Source organism: Drosophila yakuba, chromosome 3R, assembly GCF_016746365.2.
Source record: "Drosophila yakuba strain Tai18E2 chromosome 3R, Prin_Dyak_Tai18E2_2.1, whole genome shotgun sequence".
Taxonomy (NCBI): domain Eukaryota; kingdom Metazoa; phylum Arthropoda; class Insecta; order Diptera; family Drosophilidae; genus Drosophila; species Drosophila yakuba.
Window position 1 is genome coordinate 10,903,377 of NC_052530.2, and position 14,512 is coordinate 10,917,888.

At 44.9% G+C, this 14,512-nt stretch overlaps 4 protein-coding genes across 4 annotated transcripts; 2 read left to right on the plus strand and 2 right to left on the minus strand.

Moving 5' to 3' along the window:
• Positions 1-104: 104 nt before the first annotated feature.
• LOC6536332 (ATPase H(+)-transporting accessory protein 2) lies at positions 105-2,192 on the plus strand. Its single transcript, XM_002096880.4, has 3 exons — positions 105-259; positions 486-838; positions 1,198-2,192. Exons 1-3 carry the CDS (start codon positions 217-219, stop codon positions 1,762-1,764), a joined length of 963 nt encoding a protein of 320 aa, XP_002096916.1. The 5' UTR covers positions 105-216; the 3' UTR covers positions 1,765-2,192.
• A 49-nt stretch (positions 2,193-2,241) lies between these two features.
• LOC6536333 lies at positions 2,242-3,844 on the minus strand. Its single transcript, XM_002096881.4, has 2 exons — positions 2,678-3,844; positions 2,242-2,613 (listed from the first exon to the last, which is right to left on the minus strand). Exons 1-2 carry the CDS (start codon positions 3,346-3,348, stop codon positions 2,475-2,477), a joined length of 810 nt encoding a protein of 269 aa, XP_002096917.1. The 5' UTR covers positions 3,349-3,844; the 3' UTR covers positions 2,242-2,474.
• An 879-nt stretch (positions 3,845-4,723) lies between these two features.
• On the minus strand, positions 4,724-6,606 carry LOC6536334 (tryptophan--tRNA ligase, cytoplasmic). The gene is made up of 4 exons (XM_002096882.4): positions 6,304-6,606; positions 5,817-6,228; positions 5,172-5,751; positions 4,724-5,104 (listed from the first exon to the last, which is right to left on the minus strand). The coding sequence occupies exons 1-4, from the start codon at positions 6,497-6,499 to the stop codon at positions 5,000-5,002; spliced, it is 1,293 nt and encodes a 430-aa protein (XP_002096918.1). The 5' UTR covers positions 6,500-6,606; the 3' UTR covers positions 4,724-4,999.
• Positions 6,607-6,965: 359 nt separating this feature from the next.
• LOC6536335 (vacuolar protein sorting-associated protein 16 homolog) lies at positions 6,966-10,201 on the plus strand. The gene is made up of 9 exons (XM_002096883.4): positions 6,966-7,126; positions 7,197-7,386; positions 7,439-7,709; positions 7,767-8,455; positions 8,518-8,645; positions 8,702-8,850; positions 8,908-9,191; positions 9,249-9,838; positions 9,899-10,201. The coding sequence occupies exons 1-9, from the start codon at positions 7,071-7,073 to the stop codon at positions 10,041-10,043; spliced, it is 2,502 nt and encodes an 833-aa protein (XP_002096919.1). The 5' UTR covers positions 6,966-7,070; the 3' UTR covers positions 10,044-10,201.
• The last annotated feature ends 4,311 nt before the right edge of the window (positions 10,202-14,512 follow it).

Here is a 14,512-nt window from a genome sequence, read left to right on the forward strand (position 1 = left end):
AAATGAATCAGAACATGAAAATACATAATTTTAAAACTAGAAATACTAGTCCAATCGATTGTATCGACTCTTCGACAACCCTAACGATAACCTACTCGATAACTGCCCGGAGCAACCCTGCTCATCACATGATAGTCAGGGAGATATCGGGGAGGAGAAAAGGTTTTTCTGTGCAGTCGTTCGTCATATGATTAAAAGTCCAACGGAAAACTGAAAATGTTGAGGGTTTTCGCGATTTTCTCGCTGTTTATAGCAGCCAGTAAGTAGATCTTATATCAATAATCAAGATAAATGCCTATGCAGCAAGTGGAAAGCGGCTACAAAGTGGATATTCTGTACTCATCGATTCCCGTTTTGTGGAGGTTGTGACACCTAGAACTCGGGACTCCAATGAGCTCCCCACATGCATGCGCAGAATCTTGGACAAAGGAGATGAAAATGAGGGATTCTACAATACTTATGGACTATTTCTATCTATTTTGCAGTCAATGCCTCTGGCGAATTCACCGTGCTGAACCGCCCCAAGGCAATCAGTTTCAAGGGCAACGATGCACTGGAAAGCCACTACGTGGGTGATGTGCTCTACGCTTCCCTGGGCAACGCCGTCAGCGGTGACACCAACTGGAATGGCTTGACCATCAATGATCCCTTCAACCTGGCCAAGGGCGTCATTGTGGTGCATGTCCAGGGCACTGGTCACGTGACCACCGCCGGTAACGTCAAGACCTACGAGCTGACGGGTTCCGGAACGGACGCCTCTCTGAACGCCCTGGCCGCCGAGCTAGAGGCAGCCAACGAGCCCGTCTGCGATATTAACTTTGAGCAGTTCGACGATGGCGTAAGTGGTGTCTTAAAGGCGAAGAGCCACATCAAAAGAAATAGTTTTTAGTTAGCATATTAAAGTCAATTAGCTTATTGGCCAAATCTCTTTAAGTGGCAGAGCACATGATCTCAAAAGTTGTGTTTAAAAAGTTAACTTGTCTTGTCTGATGTGCCATGAAAATCTATAACCTTTTCCACTCAATAATTATAAAACGTTAATCTTCAATATGTTTTATAGTAGCTAAACCTCATGAAAGTAATTAATCACATGTTATATAGAGTGAATCATAATACTTAACAATGATTACAATGACAATGCTTTACCCCTTTTGCATCTGTAGAAGAGATCTTTAATTAAACGCGTATTTCTTATAGGTTCAAGCCTGGAAGTCGTGCTTCGGTGACTTCGAGACCCCAGCTGCCAAGCCCACCAAGCACCTGAATCCCTCTCTGCATACCGCTGACAAGCAGTTCCTGCAGGAGGTTGGATTCATCAACAGTGCCGCCGATCATCTGGCTGAGATGGCCAAGCCCTCGAATGTCCTGTTGTTGCGCGTTTCCGTCGATGGAGTGGCCAAGGCTCATGGCGAGAAGTCCGTGGCCGTGGAGGAGGCCAACAAACTGCTGTCGGCCGCTATCAGCCGACTGCTTGCTGCCTCCCAGAAATCCAGCGACTCGGTGCTGTTTGTGCAGACCACGGAGAAGGACGTGGCAGCATCGCGTGCCAAGCGTGATACCATTGCCGCTTCCACCACCAATCCCTACAATCTGGCTGTGTACTACGGTAGCGACTACCCGGTGATCTTCAACATCATCCTGTGGTTCATGGTCGTCTTTGGACTGTCGCTGCTAGCCATCTGCTATGCCATCGCTGCCATGGATCCCGGCAGGGACTCCATTATCTACCGCATGACCTCCACTCGCATCAAGAAGGACAACTAAGCGCAGAAGGAGTCGAGAGGAGCAGGAGGTGCAAGAGGAGCAGGAGGAGCGAGAGGAGCTTGCGTTACGCTTTGTTATTTCGTCCCCCATTTAAGTTGAAATAGGCCAACTTCTACTTCAATCCAACAGCGGATAAATTGTGTGCTTGTGTGTGTGCGGACAGCTGTCGCAGTAGTTGGTTTTATTATCTATAAATAAGTATTAACAAACTTATCAGTTTTCGATGCAGTTGCGGCAGAGCAACAATTCCATAGCAATTTGTTACATTTTCCTGTTTTGTTGTCCTTTTTAGGTTTATATATATACGAATATGCACAACATACTCGCCAAGTCAGTCAGTTCTTCAAACGATTCATCATATGTAAATTATCAAAATGTGAAGTGTTGAAAAGTAAAGTTAAATATATATAGCCTAAAAAGACAATGTTCTCGATGGTTTTGTAATCTCGGTGTTGGGGCAAATAATAATGGAAATCATACGTGTGATTCTTGATAATTTTATTCAATTATTGCACTTATAAAATGGTTAACATGTTAGACTTATACAAAGTTAAAGCTATTTCCTTTTTTAAAATCATAAAATTGAGCGAAAATCTATTGATCCTTATTTTTAAAGGTTCATGGAATGACTTTGGCAAATTGCGCATAGAACCTAACAAGTTTTAAGTTGATTATTTAAATGAATTCCCTTAGATATTTGTAAATTCAAGTTACGCGCCCCAGTGATCGTTGCCATTGTCATAGGGAGAACTACTGCCGCCGCTCCAGGCACAGCACCCACTGCCATTTTGACCCACGGAGCTCTCCCGCAGCATCGCCTGCAGGTGATTGATGTAGTTGATGGCAATCCTGCAGAAGCAAATATCACATAAATATTATACTTAGCTAGATAGTAGTAGATGCTTCCACTTACCTCAGGCTCTCGATTTTGGAGTACTTTTTCCCATTGGGCTTGGATATGGGCAGCTTGGAGCGGAGTAAATCAAAGGCTCGATTCATGTCCCGCATCCTGGTTCGTTCCCGATCGCAGGCGGTGCGTCTGTAGTCCTTCTCCATTTGCAGCGCTTTCTCCCGCCAGGCAGGATTGTGCTCCTTGGCGATGTCCACCTCAGTGCTATTGGCGATACTACCGCCGCCATAGCTCATATACATGGGTGGTGGCACCAGCTCACAGGGTTTGTTGCACTCCATGCCCACTGGCGATCCGGAGGCCACCTGGCCAGCATGCCACATCGACACTGGCTGCGGGATCACGCTATAAGTGGGTGGCAACAGGCCCATATTGTGTGCCTCCTTCTCGTAGCCACCCATCAATGTGGGTGAGTAGCTGTGCGGCGGATGAGTTGGCGCATATGCCAGCAAGCCGGCTCCATCCGCGGTCAGGGTGTAGTTGAGACTAACTGCCGGGCAGCTGCTCGATTGCGGAGCACCCAGTTCGAGGAGAACGGGCTGTTCCGCTGATTCCGCCTCGCCCTCGGAACCACCGCTCAAATAGGGTCCACCCGTGGAGGCTGGCACCGGCACCAGAACCGTCGGTGGATCACCCGGTGCGCCGGCCGTGGAGCTCAGCAGTTGATCCGTCATCGCTTAAGCCGCTTTTCGAATGACCGATCGAGAGTTCTTGCCGGACTGCAGCAGGTTTACCTGGACTCTGTTTGGTTCTTTTTACTCGTACTTTGTTGTTTTGCTTACTTTCGGTGCATTAGAGAAGCCTGCCAATCGTGATGAATGGCTCACCATCGATCCATCGATTCGAGACGTGACTACTCATCCGGGGTTGATGAGAGCCACATCTCGTCTAGTTTAAGGGGCCACCGCTTCTTCCACTTATTGTACGTGTGTCAACAGGTGATCTATAGGGGACCAACTTGTCGTCGAGGGTCCTTTTGTCCCAGCAATCGTCGGGCAAACAAAGCGGCTTAATTTCTTCGCTATTGTGCGATCGATCCGACTCCGACGGCCGCTGATGGAGATCGAGGCGCGTGTGGCAGGCTGGAGTTGCGTCCGACTTATGTCGGATCGCACTCTGGGATCAGCGATCGACGATCGTCAGCCACAACTTCAGTTTGAGTTTTTCTTTTTGATCGCTATGTACAAACACCCACACTGGAGCTCAGCCCATATGTAAGCGTGTATTTTCGACGCATGTAAACACAAGTGTTTTGACTTAATTAAAAAAAAATACACACATATCCATATACCCAGTTATGAATATAGGTTCCTCTACATGAAGGTAAGAAAATAAAACCTGGGCAATCTAGCTCCGAAGCTCGCCCAATTCTAATTTTAAACTAATTCGGCTGCCCTCCAGTCAATGAAAAACAGTGATCGCCAACTAAGTGCTCTTATAATCCTATTAAGAAGCGGATAAGGGTTGGATCTTATGTATTCGATACCTATTTTTATTATTGTTGTAATACTTTTTGAATTAAAAATTAAAAAAACGTTTTATTGGTTTAGTCATATTATTATAATGTTAATAAGAGTTTGTTTGCCTGGGGATCAAATTTTAAATGATTAACTGCTCAAGCACTCTAATGTAATGTAAACGCTTTCTTTAGTTAATAGTTAATAACTAAGAAATTGGTTTGTTCTTCCGAAAATTCAGAATTCCCAATAATATAAACCGCAAAGGCGAAACAAGAAGAAAATCTACTGATAGCCCGCGAAATTCAATTCATGTGCAAGTTCTCGGATTACCAGAAAAACGCACACAACTAGAAGTGCGAAAATTACTTACATTTTTGCGAAGTCGAGAGTTATTTTGCTAGCTGGCTTACCAGAGAGGCACCTTTGCCCGGAATCGGAAATGAATATGAGCAGAGTATAGTTCTCCGTAGAGAAACCTAGGGGGAGTCGCTTTGCTTCTCTCCTTGGCTGAACGTTTCGGGTTTCCAGGAAAATGTATAGACCAGCCAGTTAACAACTTCCCAAATGTGGGTCACTGTGGTGGCAGCAATTGCAAATCGAAGCCGTTTATTGTTTTCTGCTTTATAAAAATAAACACGCAGTGTAAAAAATAAAATAAATAGCGAGTACAACGATGCATTAAGTGGGCGCCTGCCGGACTCAAAGCCAAGGCATAGATCAATTCTGTATAGGTATTTACATAGGAGTGCCTTAGTCGGTTCGGTGCTGAACTAATCTCGCTTAGTTCGATTTAAGCTAATTTCGTATAAACTGGTTGTAAGAATCGATGTCAAGCAAATGCAGGTACCTCATCTCTGCTGGCGTTCTAACTTCCGAACTGAAGGGGTCGCAGTTCGAAGTACTTGTCCAGCACTTCGTCCGTAATCAGCTTGCGGGCTGCCTGATGCTGTTCCACAATGGGCGTGAGCGTCTAAGGAGTTAGTTAAAGCCCATTAGGTAAAATGTTTTTGAGATGATTGCTTCATTACTGCACTTACCTCAACTGCCAGCTTCTTGATCTCGCCCGTAAGCATTTCGCCTTTGCTGTAAGCCACTCTCACCTCCTCCAACTTGGCATCGTCCTCGAGGAAGAACTTCAGCAGCTGATAGGACACATCAACCTCCGGCACTCCGCCCAGCTTACGATGCTCCTCGACAGTTACGCGTCCTCCGGAGAAGGCGTACTTATTGATCTTGTTCTTAATCTGCTTGGGCGTGTCGGTCAGGTAAACAGCCGAGTTCTGGTCGCTAGCAGACATCTTCGTCTTGGCGCCCTGCAGCGCCGGGAAGAAGGTTGAATGCATGAGCGCGCATTTGGGATATCCAAGACGTGGAGCCACATCGCGGGTCATGCGGAAATAAGGGTCCTGATCGATGGCGCACGGGATGAGGCAGTGCACCTTCTTGTTGCCAAAGATGAAGGGGAAGGTGCTGGAAATGGCGGGAGCTGCTTGGGCGGCCGGGAAGCCTATCTTGCCAATGATGTCCGAATCCCCGAAGCCAAAGATGCCCTTCACCTGGTTGAAGGTTACGCACTTCTGGATGCGAATGATGTTTTGGTACATGGCGGGGCATTTTCTGTAAGCCACGAATATATATTAATGTCAAGCATTGTACAAGTAAATGTATTACAATTTACTCACCCGACGAATTCCAGGTTGTTGAAAATGAAAGTCTTATTGACATCGAATCCCATTGCCACAATATCCTTGGCGTTTTCACGTCCAAGCTTGATGGCATCCTCCACTTTCAGATCCTTCCACAAGGTCTTCTCGTCATCGGTCAATTGAATAACCAGCGGCACATCGAAGGTCTCCTGCAGCCACTTGGTCATGATGAAGGGCACCAGGTGGCCCACGTGAAGGGATCCGGAGCTGGGACCACGACCCGTGTACAAATAGAAGGGTTTGCCCTGTTCGCGCAGTGTGAGAATCGTATGCAGATCCCGGTGCGAGAAGAACATGCCCCTTCTGATGAAGTGGTGGGCGGGCTTCCCCGTGATTTTCTCGAAACGCGCGATCAGCTCCTCATCGATTTTGCTGGAGCCAAAGCGTTCTGCAACGTGTCAACATAATGAGATAACACTTAGTTGATTAACTAGATTAATTAGCTACTTTGTGAAGGTCTTACTTATTAGCTTATCATAGTCGACACCCGCATCATTGCTGCTGGCCACATTCCACGGATCCACAACATCTTCAGTGGGTGCAGTGGCTCCCTCCTGTGCCTGGGCATCCGTGCCCGTTTCCACCGGCTCTGCGTCCGGTTTTCCATTCAGCGTCAACGCCTCCACGCCCTCCACAATCGTCTCCTTGGTGTCCGCCATTTCGTCAGTCTGAGTTTCAAGGATTTAACTGATAATTTAATACTGGCCAGTGAAATTGGGCCCTTCACATGTGAAATGAGGCGCTTATTAGTGTCCCAATCATCGATTACACTATTATTTTTCGATTATTTTTCGATCGCTTGTGGATGGTAATTGTTATGCTCAATTTCAAAATTAAAGTGATTTTATCTTTTTTGATTTAAAAATATTTCACTTACACTTTCTTCCATTTTGTTTACTCCAACTTTTCAAAGTAATATATGCAGAATGAGTTTGTTTTGTTTCATATTGTTATTTCATATATTCTTATGTATTTAATTTAAAACAATTACGTAACCTCAAGTATATTTTTGATTTTTTTAATAAAAGTTTAATTTGACTTAAGATGAAAATAATATGTTATGATTATTGTTAAAAACATCGATACCGAGAAATATCGATGGTTCGCCAATTTGCTGTTGAGTGACAACTCTGAAAAATCAGCTGTTGCGGTGCAAACTGTGAATGAAAAATGCAAGCGGATTAGGCAAATGATTTTCGATTAAAATAAGGAACTACGAACGCAGACAACATGCCTATCATGTACAATACGGGGGAGTGGTTCAAGGTGCGACCGGACTACTACAGGTGGGTAATCCCCAATCCACACGTTCCATACAAACCAACTGAAGGATACGCCCATCAATCCCATTCACAGAAAAGTGGAACTGGCTACGCCCGATTGGCCGCTAGACTTGGACTTGGAGTATATGTGGGTGGAAGTGGCTCCCTATGGAGGTCCAATGGCGGTCACGCGGGATCCCACCAAATTGGTGCCGGTTAAGGGTACCGCGAGACCCATGATTCGCATATTTGACACTACCGGCAGAGAAATGGGTCACATATTGGTAAGTTATCAGAAAATAAGAAATATAAGCTAATCGCCTTAAATCGCCGCAGTGGAGCCATGGCAAACTAGTTGCGATGGGCTGGTCAGACATGGAGGAGCTTATCTGCATCCAGGAGAACGCCACCGTATTTGTGTACGACATGTTTGGCCGGGAAAAGGAGTCCTACAGCATCGGCGATGAGGCCAGTGTCACAAAGATTGTAGAGGCCAAGGTGTTTCAGTCTGCAGCTGGCACAGGAGTAGCTGTAATGACCACATCCGGTCGGGTATTCCTCAAACAGAACAGCAGCAAGACTGAAAGAAAGCTGCCTGATATCCCCAGTAGGAAAATTATTATCAATTTGAATTCCAAAAGGCTATAATCTTATTGCTCAACAGATTCCAGCATCAACTGTTCTTGCTGGGAGATTGTAACCGAGGGACGCAACAGCTACTGTCTGCTGGGAAGAGATCGTGAGGTCATTAAGCTGTTTCCAGGCGAAACTGTGGGAACTATTACCGCCAATCTCTTTGAGAAGCCGCACGAGCGTATTATAAAGATATCTGTGTCGTACAACCATCAGCATCTGGCCCTGTATACCAACACCGGTCTTCTTTGGCTGGGCAGCGTAGACATGCGGCAAAAGTATTGTGAATTCGACACCGGACGAAAAGATATGCCCCTGCAAATGGAGTGGATTATGAATGCTGACAACAGCGAGGCGGATGCGGTGGTCATTTCATATCCATCTTACCTCTTAATAGTAAATCGCAACGCTGATCGCAGTGACTTTCCCTACGATCCGGTGATGTTCCTTGTGGCTGAAATGGATGGCGTTCGCATCATCACCCAGAGTTCGCATGAGATGATACAGCGCCTGCCCAAATGCGTTGAGAACATATTTGCAGTGAACAGTCAGGAACCGGCTAGCTATCTCTTCGAGGCGCAGAAAAAGTTTGAGGAGAAATCCTACAAGGCGGATGAGTATCTCAGCATGTGCCGGGAAAAGATCGATCTGGCAGTGTCCGAATGTATTGAGGCGGCTTCATATGAGTTTTGTCCGGAAACTCAAAAGAGCTTGCTTAGGGTAAGATTGTAATCGATTTCTTATATTTATATAATATTTATAACCACTGCATTTGTTTTTAGACGGCCTACTATGGCAAAGGCTTTATTCGTAACCACAATCCCGATAAATATATTCGTATCATGCGTATTCTGAGGGTTCTCAACACTTTGCGGCATGAGCGAATCGCTATGCCCATCACCTTTAAACAGTGAGCATCTATTCAACTGTTTTTAATGATTGGTTTTATCAGAGCATTTATTTAAGGTTCTCGCATCTTAATACCGAGGTGATACTCAGTCGTTTGGTGTTTCGCAAACACTATGCCATTGCGATACAAGTGGCCAAGCATTTGAACCTGCCCGAGTCCTGGATCTTGGAACACTGGGCGTACCATAAAGTGATAAATGATCCCAGTAAGTTCTTTTCCCTTTATTTTTAGAACTGATGGACAACTATTTTTATATTTTAAGATGACACTGAAGTTGCACGTAAGATAACTGAAAAGTTCAAGAATCCGTCGGTCGAGGGTATTTCGTTCTGCAATATTGCGTCAAAGGCGCATCAAGCTGGACGAGATGACCTTGCCATCAAGCTGCTAGAGCTTGAGTCACGTGCCTCGCTTCACGTACCACTTCTTCTGAAGATGCGCAAGTTTGATCGAGCGGTGGGCAGTGCCACACAGTCCGGCGATACAGAGTTGATCACCCAAGTGCTCTTGGAGATGAAAATGCACATGATGCTGTCCAATTTGCATGTAAGTATTTAGCGTCCTTGCACTGATTGAGTTAGACATATTGATTATCAATTTTAGATGACCATTAGAGACCATCCACTGGCGCTAAACATATACAAGAAGATAATGCGGGAATCCAACAGAGCTGGACTCTATGGAATTTACAACACCGAGGACGACCAAAAGGCAATCGCTGAGTATCACTTCCAGAATGCCATTGAAACGGAAGGACTGGAGTCGAATCTTTCGATGATTGGAAACGCCTATGCCCAAGGTCGTTGTACGTTGGAAGCAGACCTTTGTGCGGATACCAGCCGATTGATCAAGCTGCAAAAGACTCTAAGCATGAAGTACAATGCCAGCTTAAATGGATTGTCAATACATGACACCATACACGAATTGCTGCTGATCGGCGAACTGAAGGAGGCAGAGCGAATCAGAAGCGATTTTAAAGTGCCCGAGCGGCGGTTCTGGTGGCTGCGAATCCTCACGCTTTCTAGTCAACACAAGTGGGACGAGTTGGAGAAGTTTGCCAAAAGTAAAAAGAGCCCTGTTGGCTATGATCCCTTTGTCGAGGTCTGCTTAAAACAGGACAATACAGTTGAAGCGCGAAAGTATATACCAAGGTGTCGGGACAATCGCCGCATCATCTGGTACATGCGTGCAAAGTGAGTCACCTTTTATAATGCATTATTCCCTTAACTGTAGCACAACTTTCTTTTCGATAGCTTATTTCACGAAGCCATTGATTCCGCCTTCGAGCAGCGGGATGTGCACAGTCTCTTTGAACTGCAAAAAAATCAGGCGATTGTTAACAATGGCACACTGCTGAGCAAAGTTTGCGATTTCATAGCCGTGCTGGAGGGAAAGTAGCGGAAACATTCCTATTCATAAACCATTATTTATGTCTCTACGAATAACACTCAATAAGCTTATTCGTTATTGTCAATCAAGCTCTGCGCTTGATAAAAGTAATTATGCTTATAATAAATATAAATATAAATTTTGTATATAAAATCCAACAAATTCAATTATGTTTAAAGCTGATCATTTATTATGTTAAGAACAAAGTTTCTGTGAAGCAAAAAAAGGGAAGAGATATGTTAACTTAGCTTGTTGCCTTTTCCTCACCTCCGAGCTGAAGACATAAAGTTCACCGTCCTTATTTCCCAAAGGGCACATCCCTCTGCCATCCTGTCACACTGTCCCACTAAAAACCAGCCACTGAGCTGAGGCCAGTAACTATAAACCCAGTTAACGCACACACATTTTGGTGTTGTCCTTTGCATAAGTTACTCGGCTTCGACCCCCCTCCCCCCCGCAATTTGTAGACAATTTTGTTATACGGACCATAAACGCGAATTCCCGATGCTCGACGCCTGTGTAAATAAAATTTATAATCAGTGCCACATTCATGGCACCAAGGAAGCCAAGGAAAAAGTGTACTTTTGTGACGACACTCGTTTTCTTTTTTCTCGTTTTTTTCTCGTTTTGGCAGGATAGCAGGGCTCTGCGAACGCAAAATGGCAAATGTTGACGCCTTTATTGGGTTCAAAATGTGAATTGCGTCATGGTTAAGAGGGGGCAGGAACAGGCACAGGCACATTTGGGGCTGCCGGGCTGTAAGTAGTTGACATTGCCCCTAAACACGTTTGCCAGCCGCAAAAGAATGGCTAAAAAGGAGGCTGGCTGGGGAAGCCATGCTGGCAACACGAAATTCCAATTAGTCTTCATTTTAAGCAAATTTAACGCACACTCCCTTTTTATACGTATTTTTTTTTTTGTTCACCCGGCCAATTTTCAAAGCGGCAACCACGTTCCACCAACCCACTCGTTCTGTTGTCCTGGTAGGCCACTATTTATGTGTGCGATTCGATGTTCGATTCGCTGTAAGCCGAATTTATTTGCAATTTTCGGCCGTTGTTTAAAAAACGCTCCTGCTGACAGTCGAAAACCATTGCTGGTTTTTTTTTGGCTGCGGTTTTCGGGCTTTACTGCGACATTTCCCTCCTGGCAGCAGATGCGTTTTTGGTTGCTAAATGTCACTCCGAAGTGACGGACTGAAAGTATATTGCATTTTAAAATGCCAACCTACATTTTCCACCAGGGGATTATGCTCAAACTAATATTTTATGGATGTGGAAGTGTGGGTCAGCTAGCCGACTGGCTGGCATAATTGAAACACCCAAAAACATATCAATTTCTCGTCGATAGCCTTCAGCAAAGAACAAATATTACAACAATTTGAATTGAAAGCCAACAAGCCAACAAACTGCAAACTGTTTACCCACTATATTGTGTATTTGCAGTGTCAGCGAACGGCACCGATATTATATAGTCCATTCCGTGTTATTGATGTATGTACACAACGCGCGCTTTTTATTTTATTGCATTTTTATATTTTTAATAAACTCGCAAAAGCGACAGAAATTACAAGCGTTGTCAGGCCGAACTTCTGGCAGCAAGCCAAAAAATTCAGAGGCAGACCAGAAAAAAAAGGAAAAAAAAACCAAATGAAATAAAACCAAAATATAATCTAAAGGGAGGACCAACAGGACCAAATGAAAGCCGGCCAGCGAAATATGGCGACTGCAGTGGCGGACGACGGGCTTTGCCTCAATTTATGTGTCGGCACAATGAGCGCGACCCGCAGGACACTTTAAGAATATTATAAAGGAATAAATCAAGGCATCTTGCCCTGCACCGGACAACGGACACCGTAGGAGGAGCAAGAGGATGAGGAGGCTGTGGTCACGCCTAAGACCTCCGCCTCCACCTCCTCCTCCATCTCCTCCTCTCCGGTGCCTGTGCATTATTAATGCCCCATAAGCCCAACCATGTCCAAACTTTCCCCTCACTTTCTCTCCCTCACTCTCCCATGTACATATATAGTTTTTCCCACCGACACTTCCTTTTTGACCGTCTCAAGGCCAACACATTTTGGGAGCTTTTGTTTTCACTGCCTGCTTAAGACCCCCGAAAAATATGTCAGCCCGGCGAGAGCAACAATTTATCATACCCCGGATCCGAAACGCAGCCGAGATTGCTTGTCCAGGTTCTGGGTGCCGTCATGCAGCTTTTCCTTCTGGTCAGTGGCTCATCATCCGTGGCGCAAAGCCCAACGGCTGGAGCTGTCAAACACAAGTGTTGGCCCAATGTTTGGATTAGCATATAACAAGCGAAGGACACACTGCATATCTCCATGTATCTGGGCAATATCCTGGATGTGAGTGTGTGTGTATGTGAGTCCTCGCAGGACGTCAGCTGGGACCTCGTTTCCACTCGGTGTTTGTGTTTACGAAAGTATTTCTATCATTCGATGTCGTTCCATATTAAACAGATGTCGGCGCTTCTATTATGGCCGACCATCCATGGCATATGCAAAAAAGTTATGCCATTTTTTTCATTCAGGTATCAAACGAAATGATTTGTTTACGTGCGGGAACAAAAATACAAAAATACGGATATACGCATTTTTATTGCCGCCGATATTGCTTGTGCTATTTGCACGAATCCATTCACCAGATGCGATTGCATTATTTATATTTAAATTGATGCGTTGTGGTGTCAAGGGAATCGAAGCAATAACATTGCCACCTTTAAGCTGAGAAAACCACATAACAAACAAGAGAGAACGCTATAGTCGAGTTCCCCGACTATCTGATACCCGTTACTCAGCTAGTGTAAGTGCGAAGGACAGTTTTTGGCGGTTTGTGGGCGTTAGAGTGGGCGTGGCAAAAAGTTTTTTGGCCAATAGATAGAAATTTACAAGACTAATACAAAAATGAAAAAATATCAAAACATTTTTCAAAAGTGTGGGCGTGGCAGCTTTGGGCGGTTTGTGGGCGTAAGAGTGGGCGTGGCAAAAAGATTTTTTGCAAGTCGATAGAAATTTTCAAGACCAATACAAAAATAAAAAAATATTTAAACATTTTTCAAAAGTGTGGGCGTGGCAGTTTTGGGCGGTTTGTGGGCGTTAGAGTGGGCGTGGCAAAAAGTTTTTTTGCAAATCGATAGAAATTTACCATACCAATACAAAAATGAAAAAATATTAAAACATTTTTCAAAAGTGTGGGCGTCGCAGTTTTGGGCGGTTTGTGGGCGTTAGAGTGGGCGTGGCAACATGAATCGACAAACTTGCGCTGCGTCTATGTCTCTGGAGTCTGTGTGCTTAGTCTCAACTTTCTAGCTTTTGTAGTTCCTGAGATCTCGACGTTCATACGGACAGACGGACAGACGGACAGACGGACGGACAGACGGACATGGCCAAATCGACTCGGCTATTGATCCTGATCAAGAATATATATACTTTATATGGTCGGAAACGCTTCCTTCTGCCTGTTACATACTTTTCAACGAATCTAGTATACCCTTTTACTCTACGAGTAACGGGTATAAAAATATACCTACAGTTGATGTAAGCTGTAAACTGCAGCTTCAATTCGAAATTCACTTCAGATTGAGCTGACATGAGTGCTACACTCGTTCTACATTCATTCTATGTTTTTGTGAATAACCCTTCGGCGACCCAAAATGCGGGCTGGTCCAAAGGATTCAAGATCCTGCTGTTGGACAACTGCATGGAATGAACCAGCACGTGGTCGTTATCCCTTATCCATGCTGGCCCTAAGCGCCATGAGTATTTTCGTATGCTCTTATTTATATGCAAAAGGAATATTTGCCCATTTTCAGTTGCCTGCAACACTTTTTGCCCATTTCCGGTCATCCTCACAGTTTGGCCAGCCCCTCCGCTCATGACAAGGCCACAAACTGGGCCTGCGACTGAGGTACAGCAGGTACCTGCTCCTGGCTGCACCTCCTTCGCCACTTGATCCTCCCAATGGTATTGGTCTGGATCTGGGCTCAAAGCGAGAGCCGTTAGTTATTCGCTTTAGGCCGCTCTGCGGCTGGCCAACTACCACCCACAAGGGCGACACATTTTTGGCCATTGCGACTTGGCTGAGCTGAATTTATGCCGTCGACCATGCTAGAATTGTTATTAATAGCCGATGCGATACATCCTTTATTTTTTCCTGGCCAGAAGGCTGGCTTGCACCTTTCACATTTGGGCGTATAAATTTTGATTGCCAACCATAAAGGCAAAGAAATGGCTTGTGGTCCAGATCAGGTGTCACTTTTGGACAGGTTGCTCCAACAGCTGAAAATATTTAAATGTTTAATACCTAAATATTTAAAAGGTCATGCATATTTTAAAAGCGCCAAAATTGAAATTGAAATATCCACTTACCTTTTCTGGTAAGACACCTAAAGCACTTGTAAATGGAGAGAACAACTTTCATTGCAGCTTTGGCAACTTTGTGAATGACTGAATCACCCAACAA

Coding starts and splice junctions, on each gene's coding strand:
- LOC6536334 (XM_002096882.4), bottom strand. CDS start 6,499: ATGGCGGACACCAAGGAGACGATTGTGGAGGGCGTGGAGGCGTTGACG. Junction 6,229..6,303: donor CGACTATGATAAGCTAATAA/GTAAGACCTTCA, acceptor GACACGTTGCAG/AACGCTTTGGCTCCAGCAAA. Junction 5,105..5,171: donor TCAAGAAGCTGGCAGTTGAG/GTAAGTGCAGTA, acceptor CTAACTCCTTAG/ACGCTCACGCCCATTGTGGA.
- LOC6536333 (XM_002096881.4), bottom strand. CDS start 3,348: ATGACGGATCAACTGCTGAGCTCCACGGCCGGCGCACCGGGTGATCCA. Junction 2,614..2,677: donor TCCAAAATCGAGAGCCTGAG/GTAAGTGGAAGC, acceptor TTGCTTCTGCAG/GATTGCCATCAACTACATCA.
- LOC6536332 (XM_002096880.4), top strand. CDS start 217: ATGTTGAGGGTTTTCGCGATTTTCTCGCTGTTTATAGCAGCCA. Junction 260..485: donor CTCGCTGTTTATAGCAGCCA/GTAAGTAGATCT, acceptor TCTATTTTGCAG/TCAATGCCTCTGGCGAATTC. Junction 839..1,197: donor TTGAGCAGTTCGACGATGGC/GTAAGTGGTGTC, acceptor TATTTCTTATAG/GTTCAAGCCTGGAAGTCGTG.
- LOC6536335 (XM_002096883.4), top strand. CDS start 7,071: ATGCCTATCATGTACAATACGGGGGAGTGGTTCAAGGTGCGACCGGAC. Junction 7,127..7,196: donor GTGCGACCGGACTACTACAG/GTGGGTAATCCC, acceptor TCCCATTCACAG/AAAAGTGGAACTGGCTACGC. Junction 8,851..8,907: donor TAAAGTGATAAATGATCCCA/GTAAGTTCTTTT, acceptor TTATATTTTAAG/ATGACACTGAAGTTGCACGT.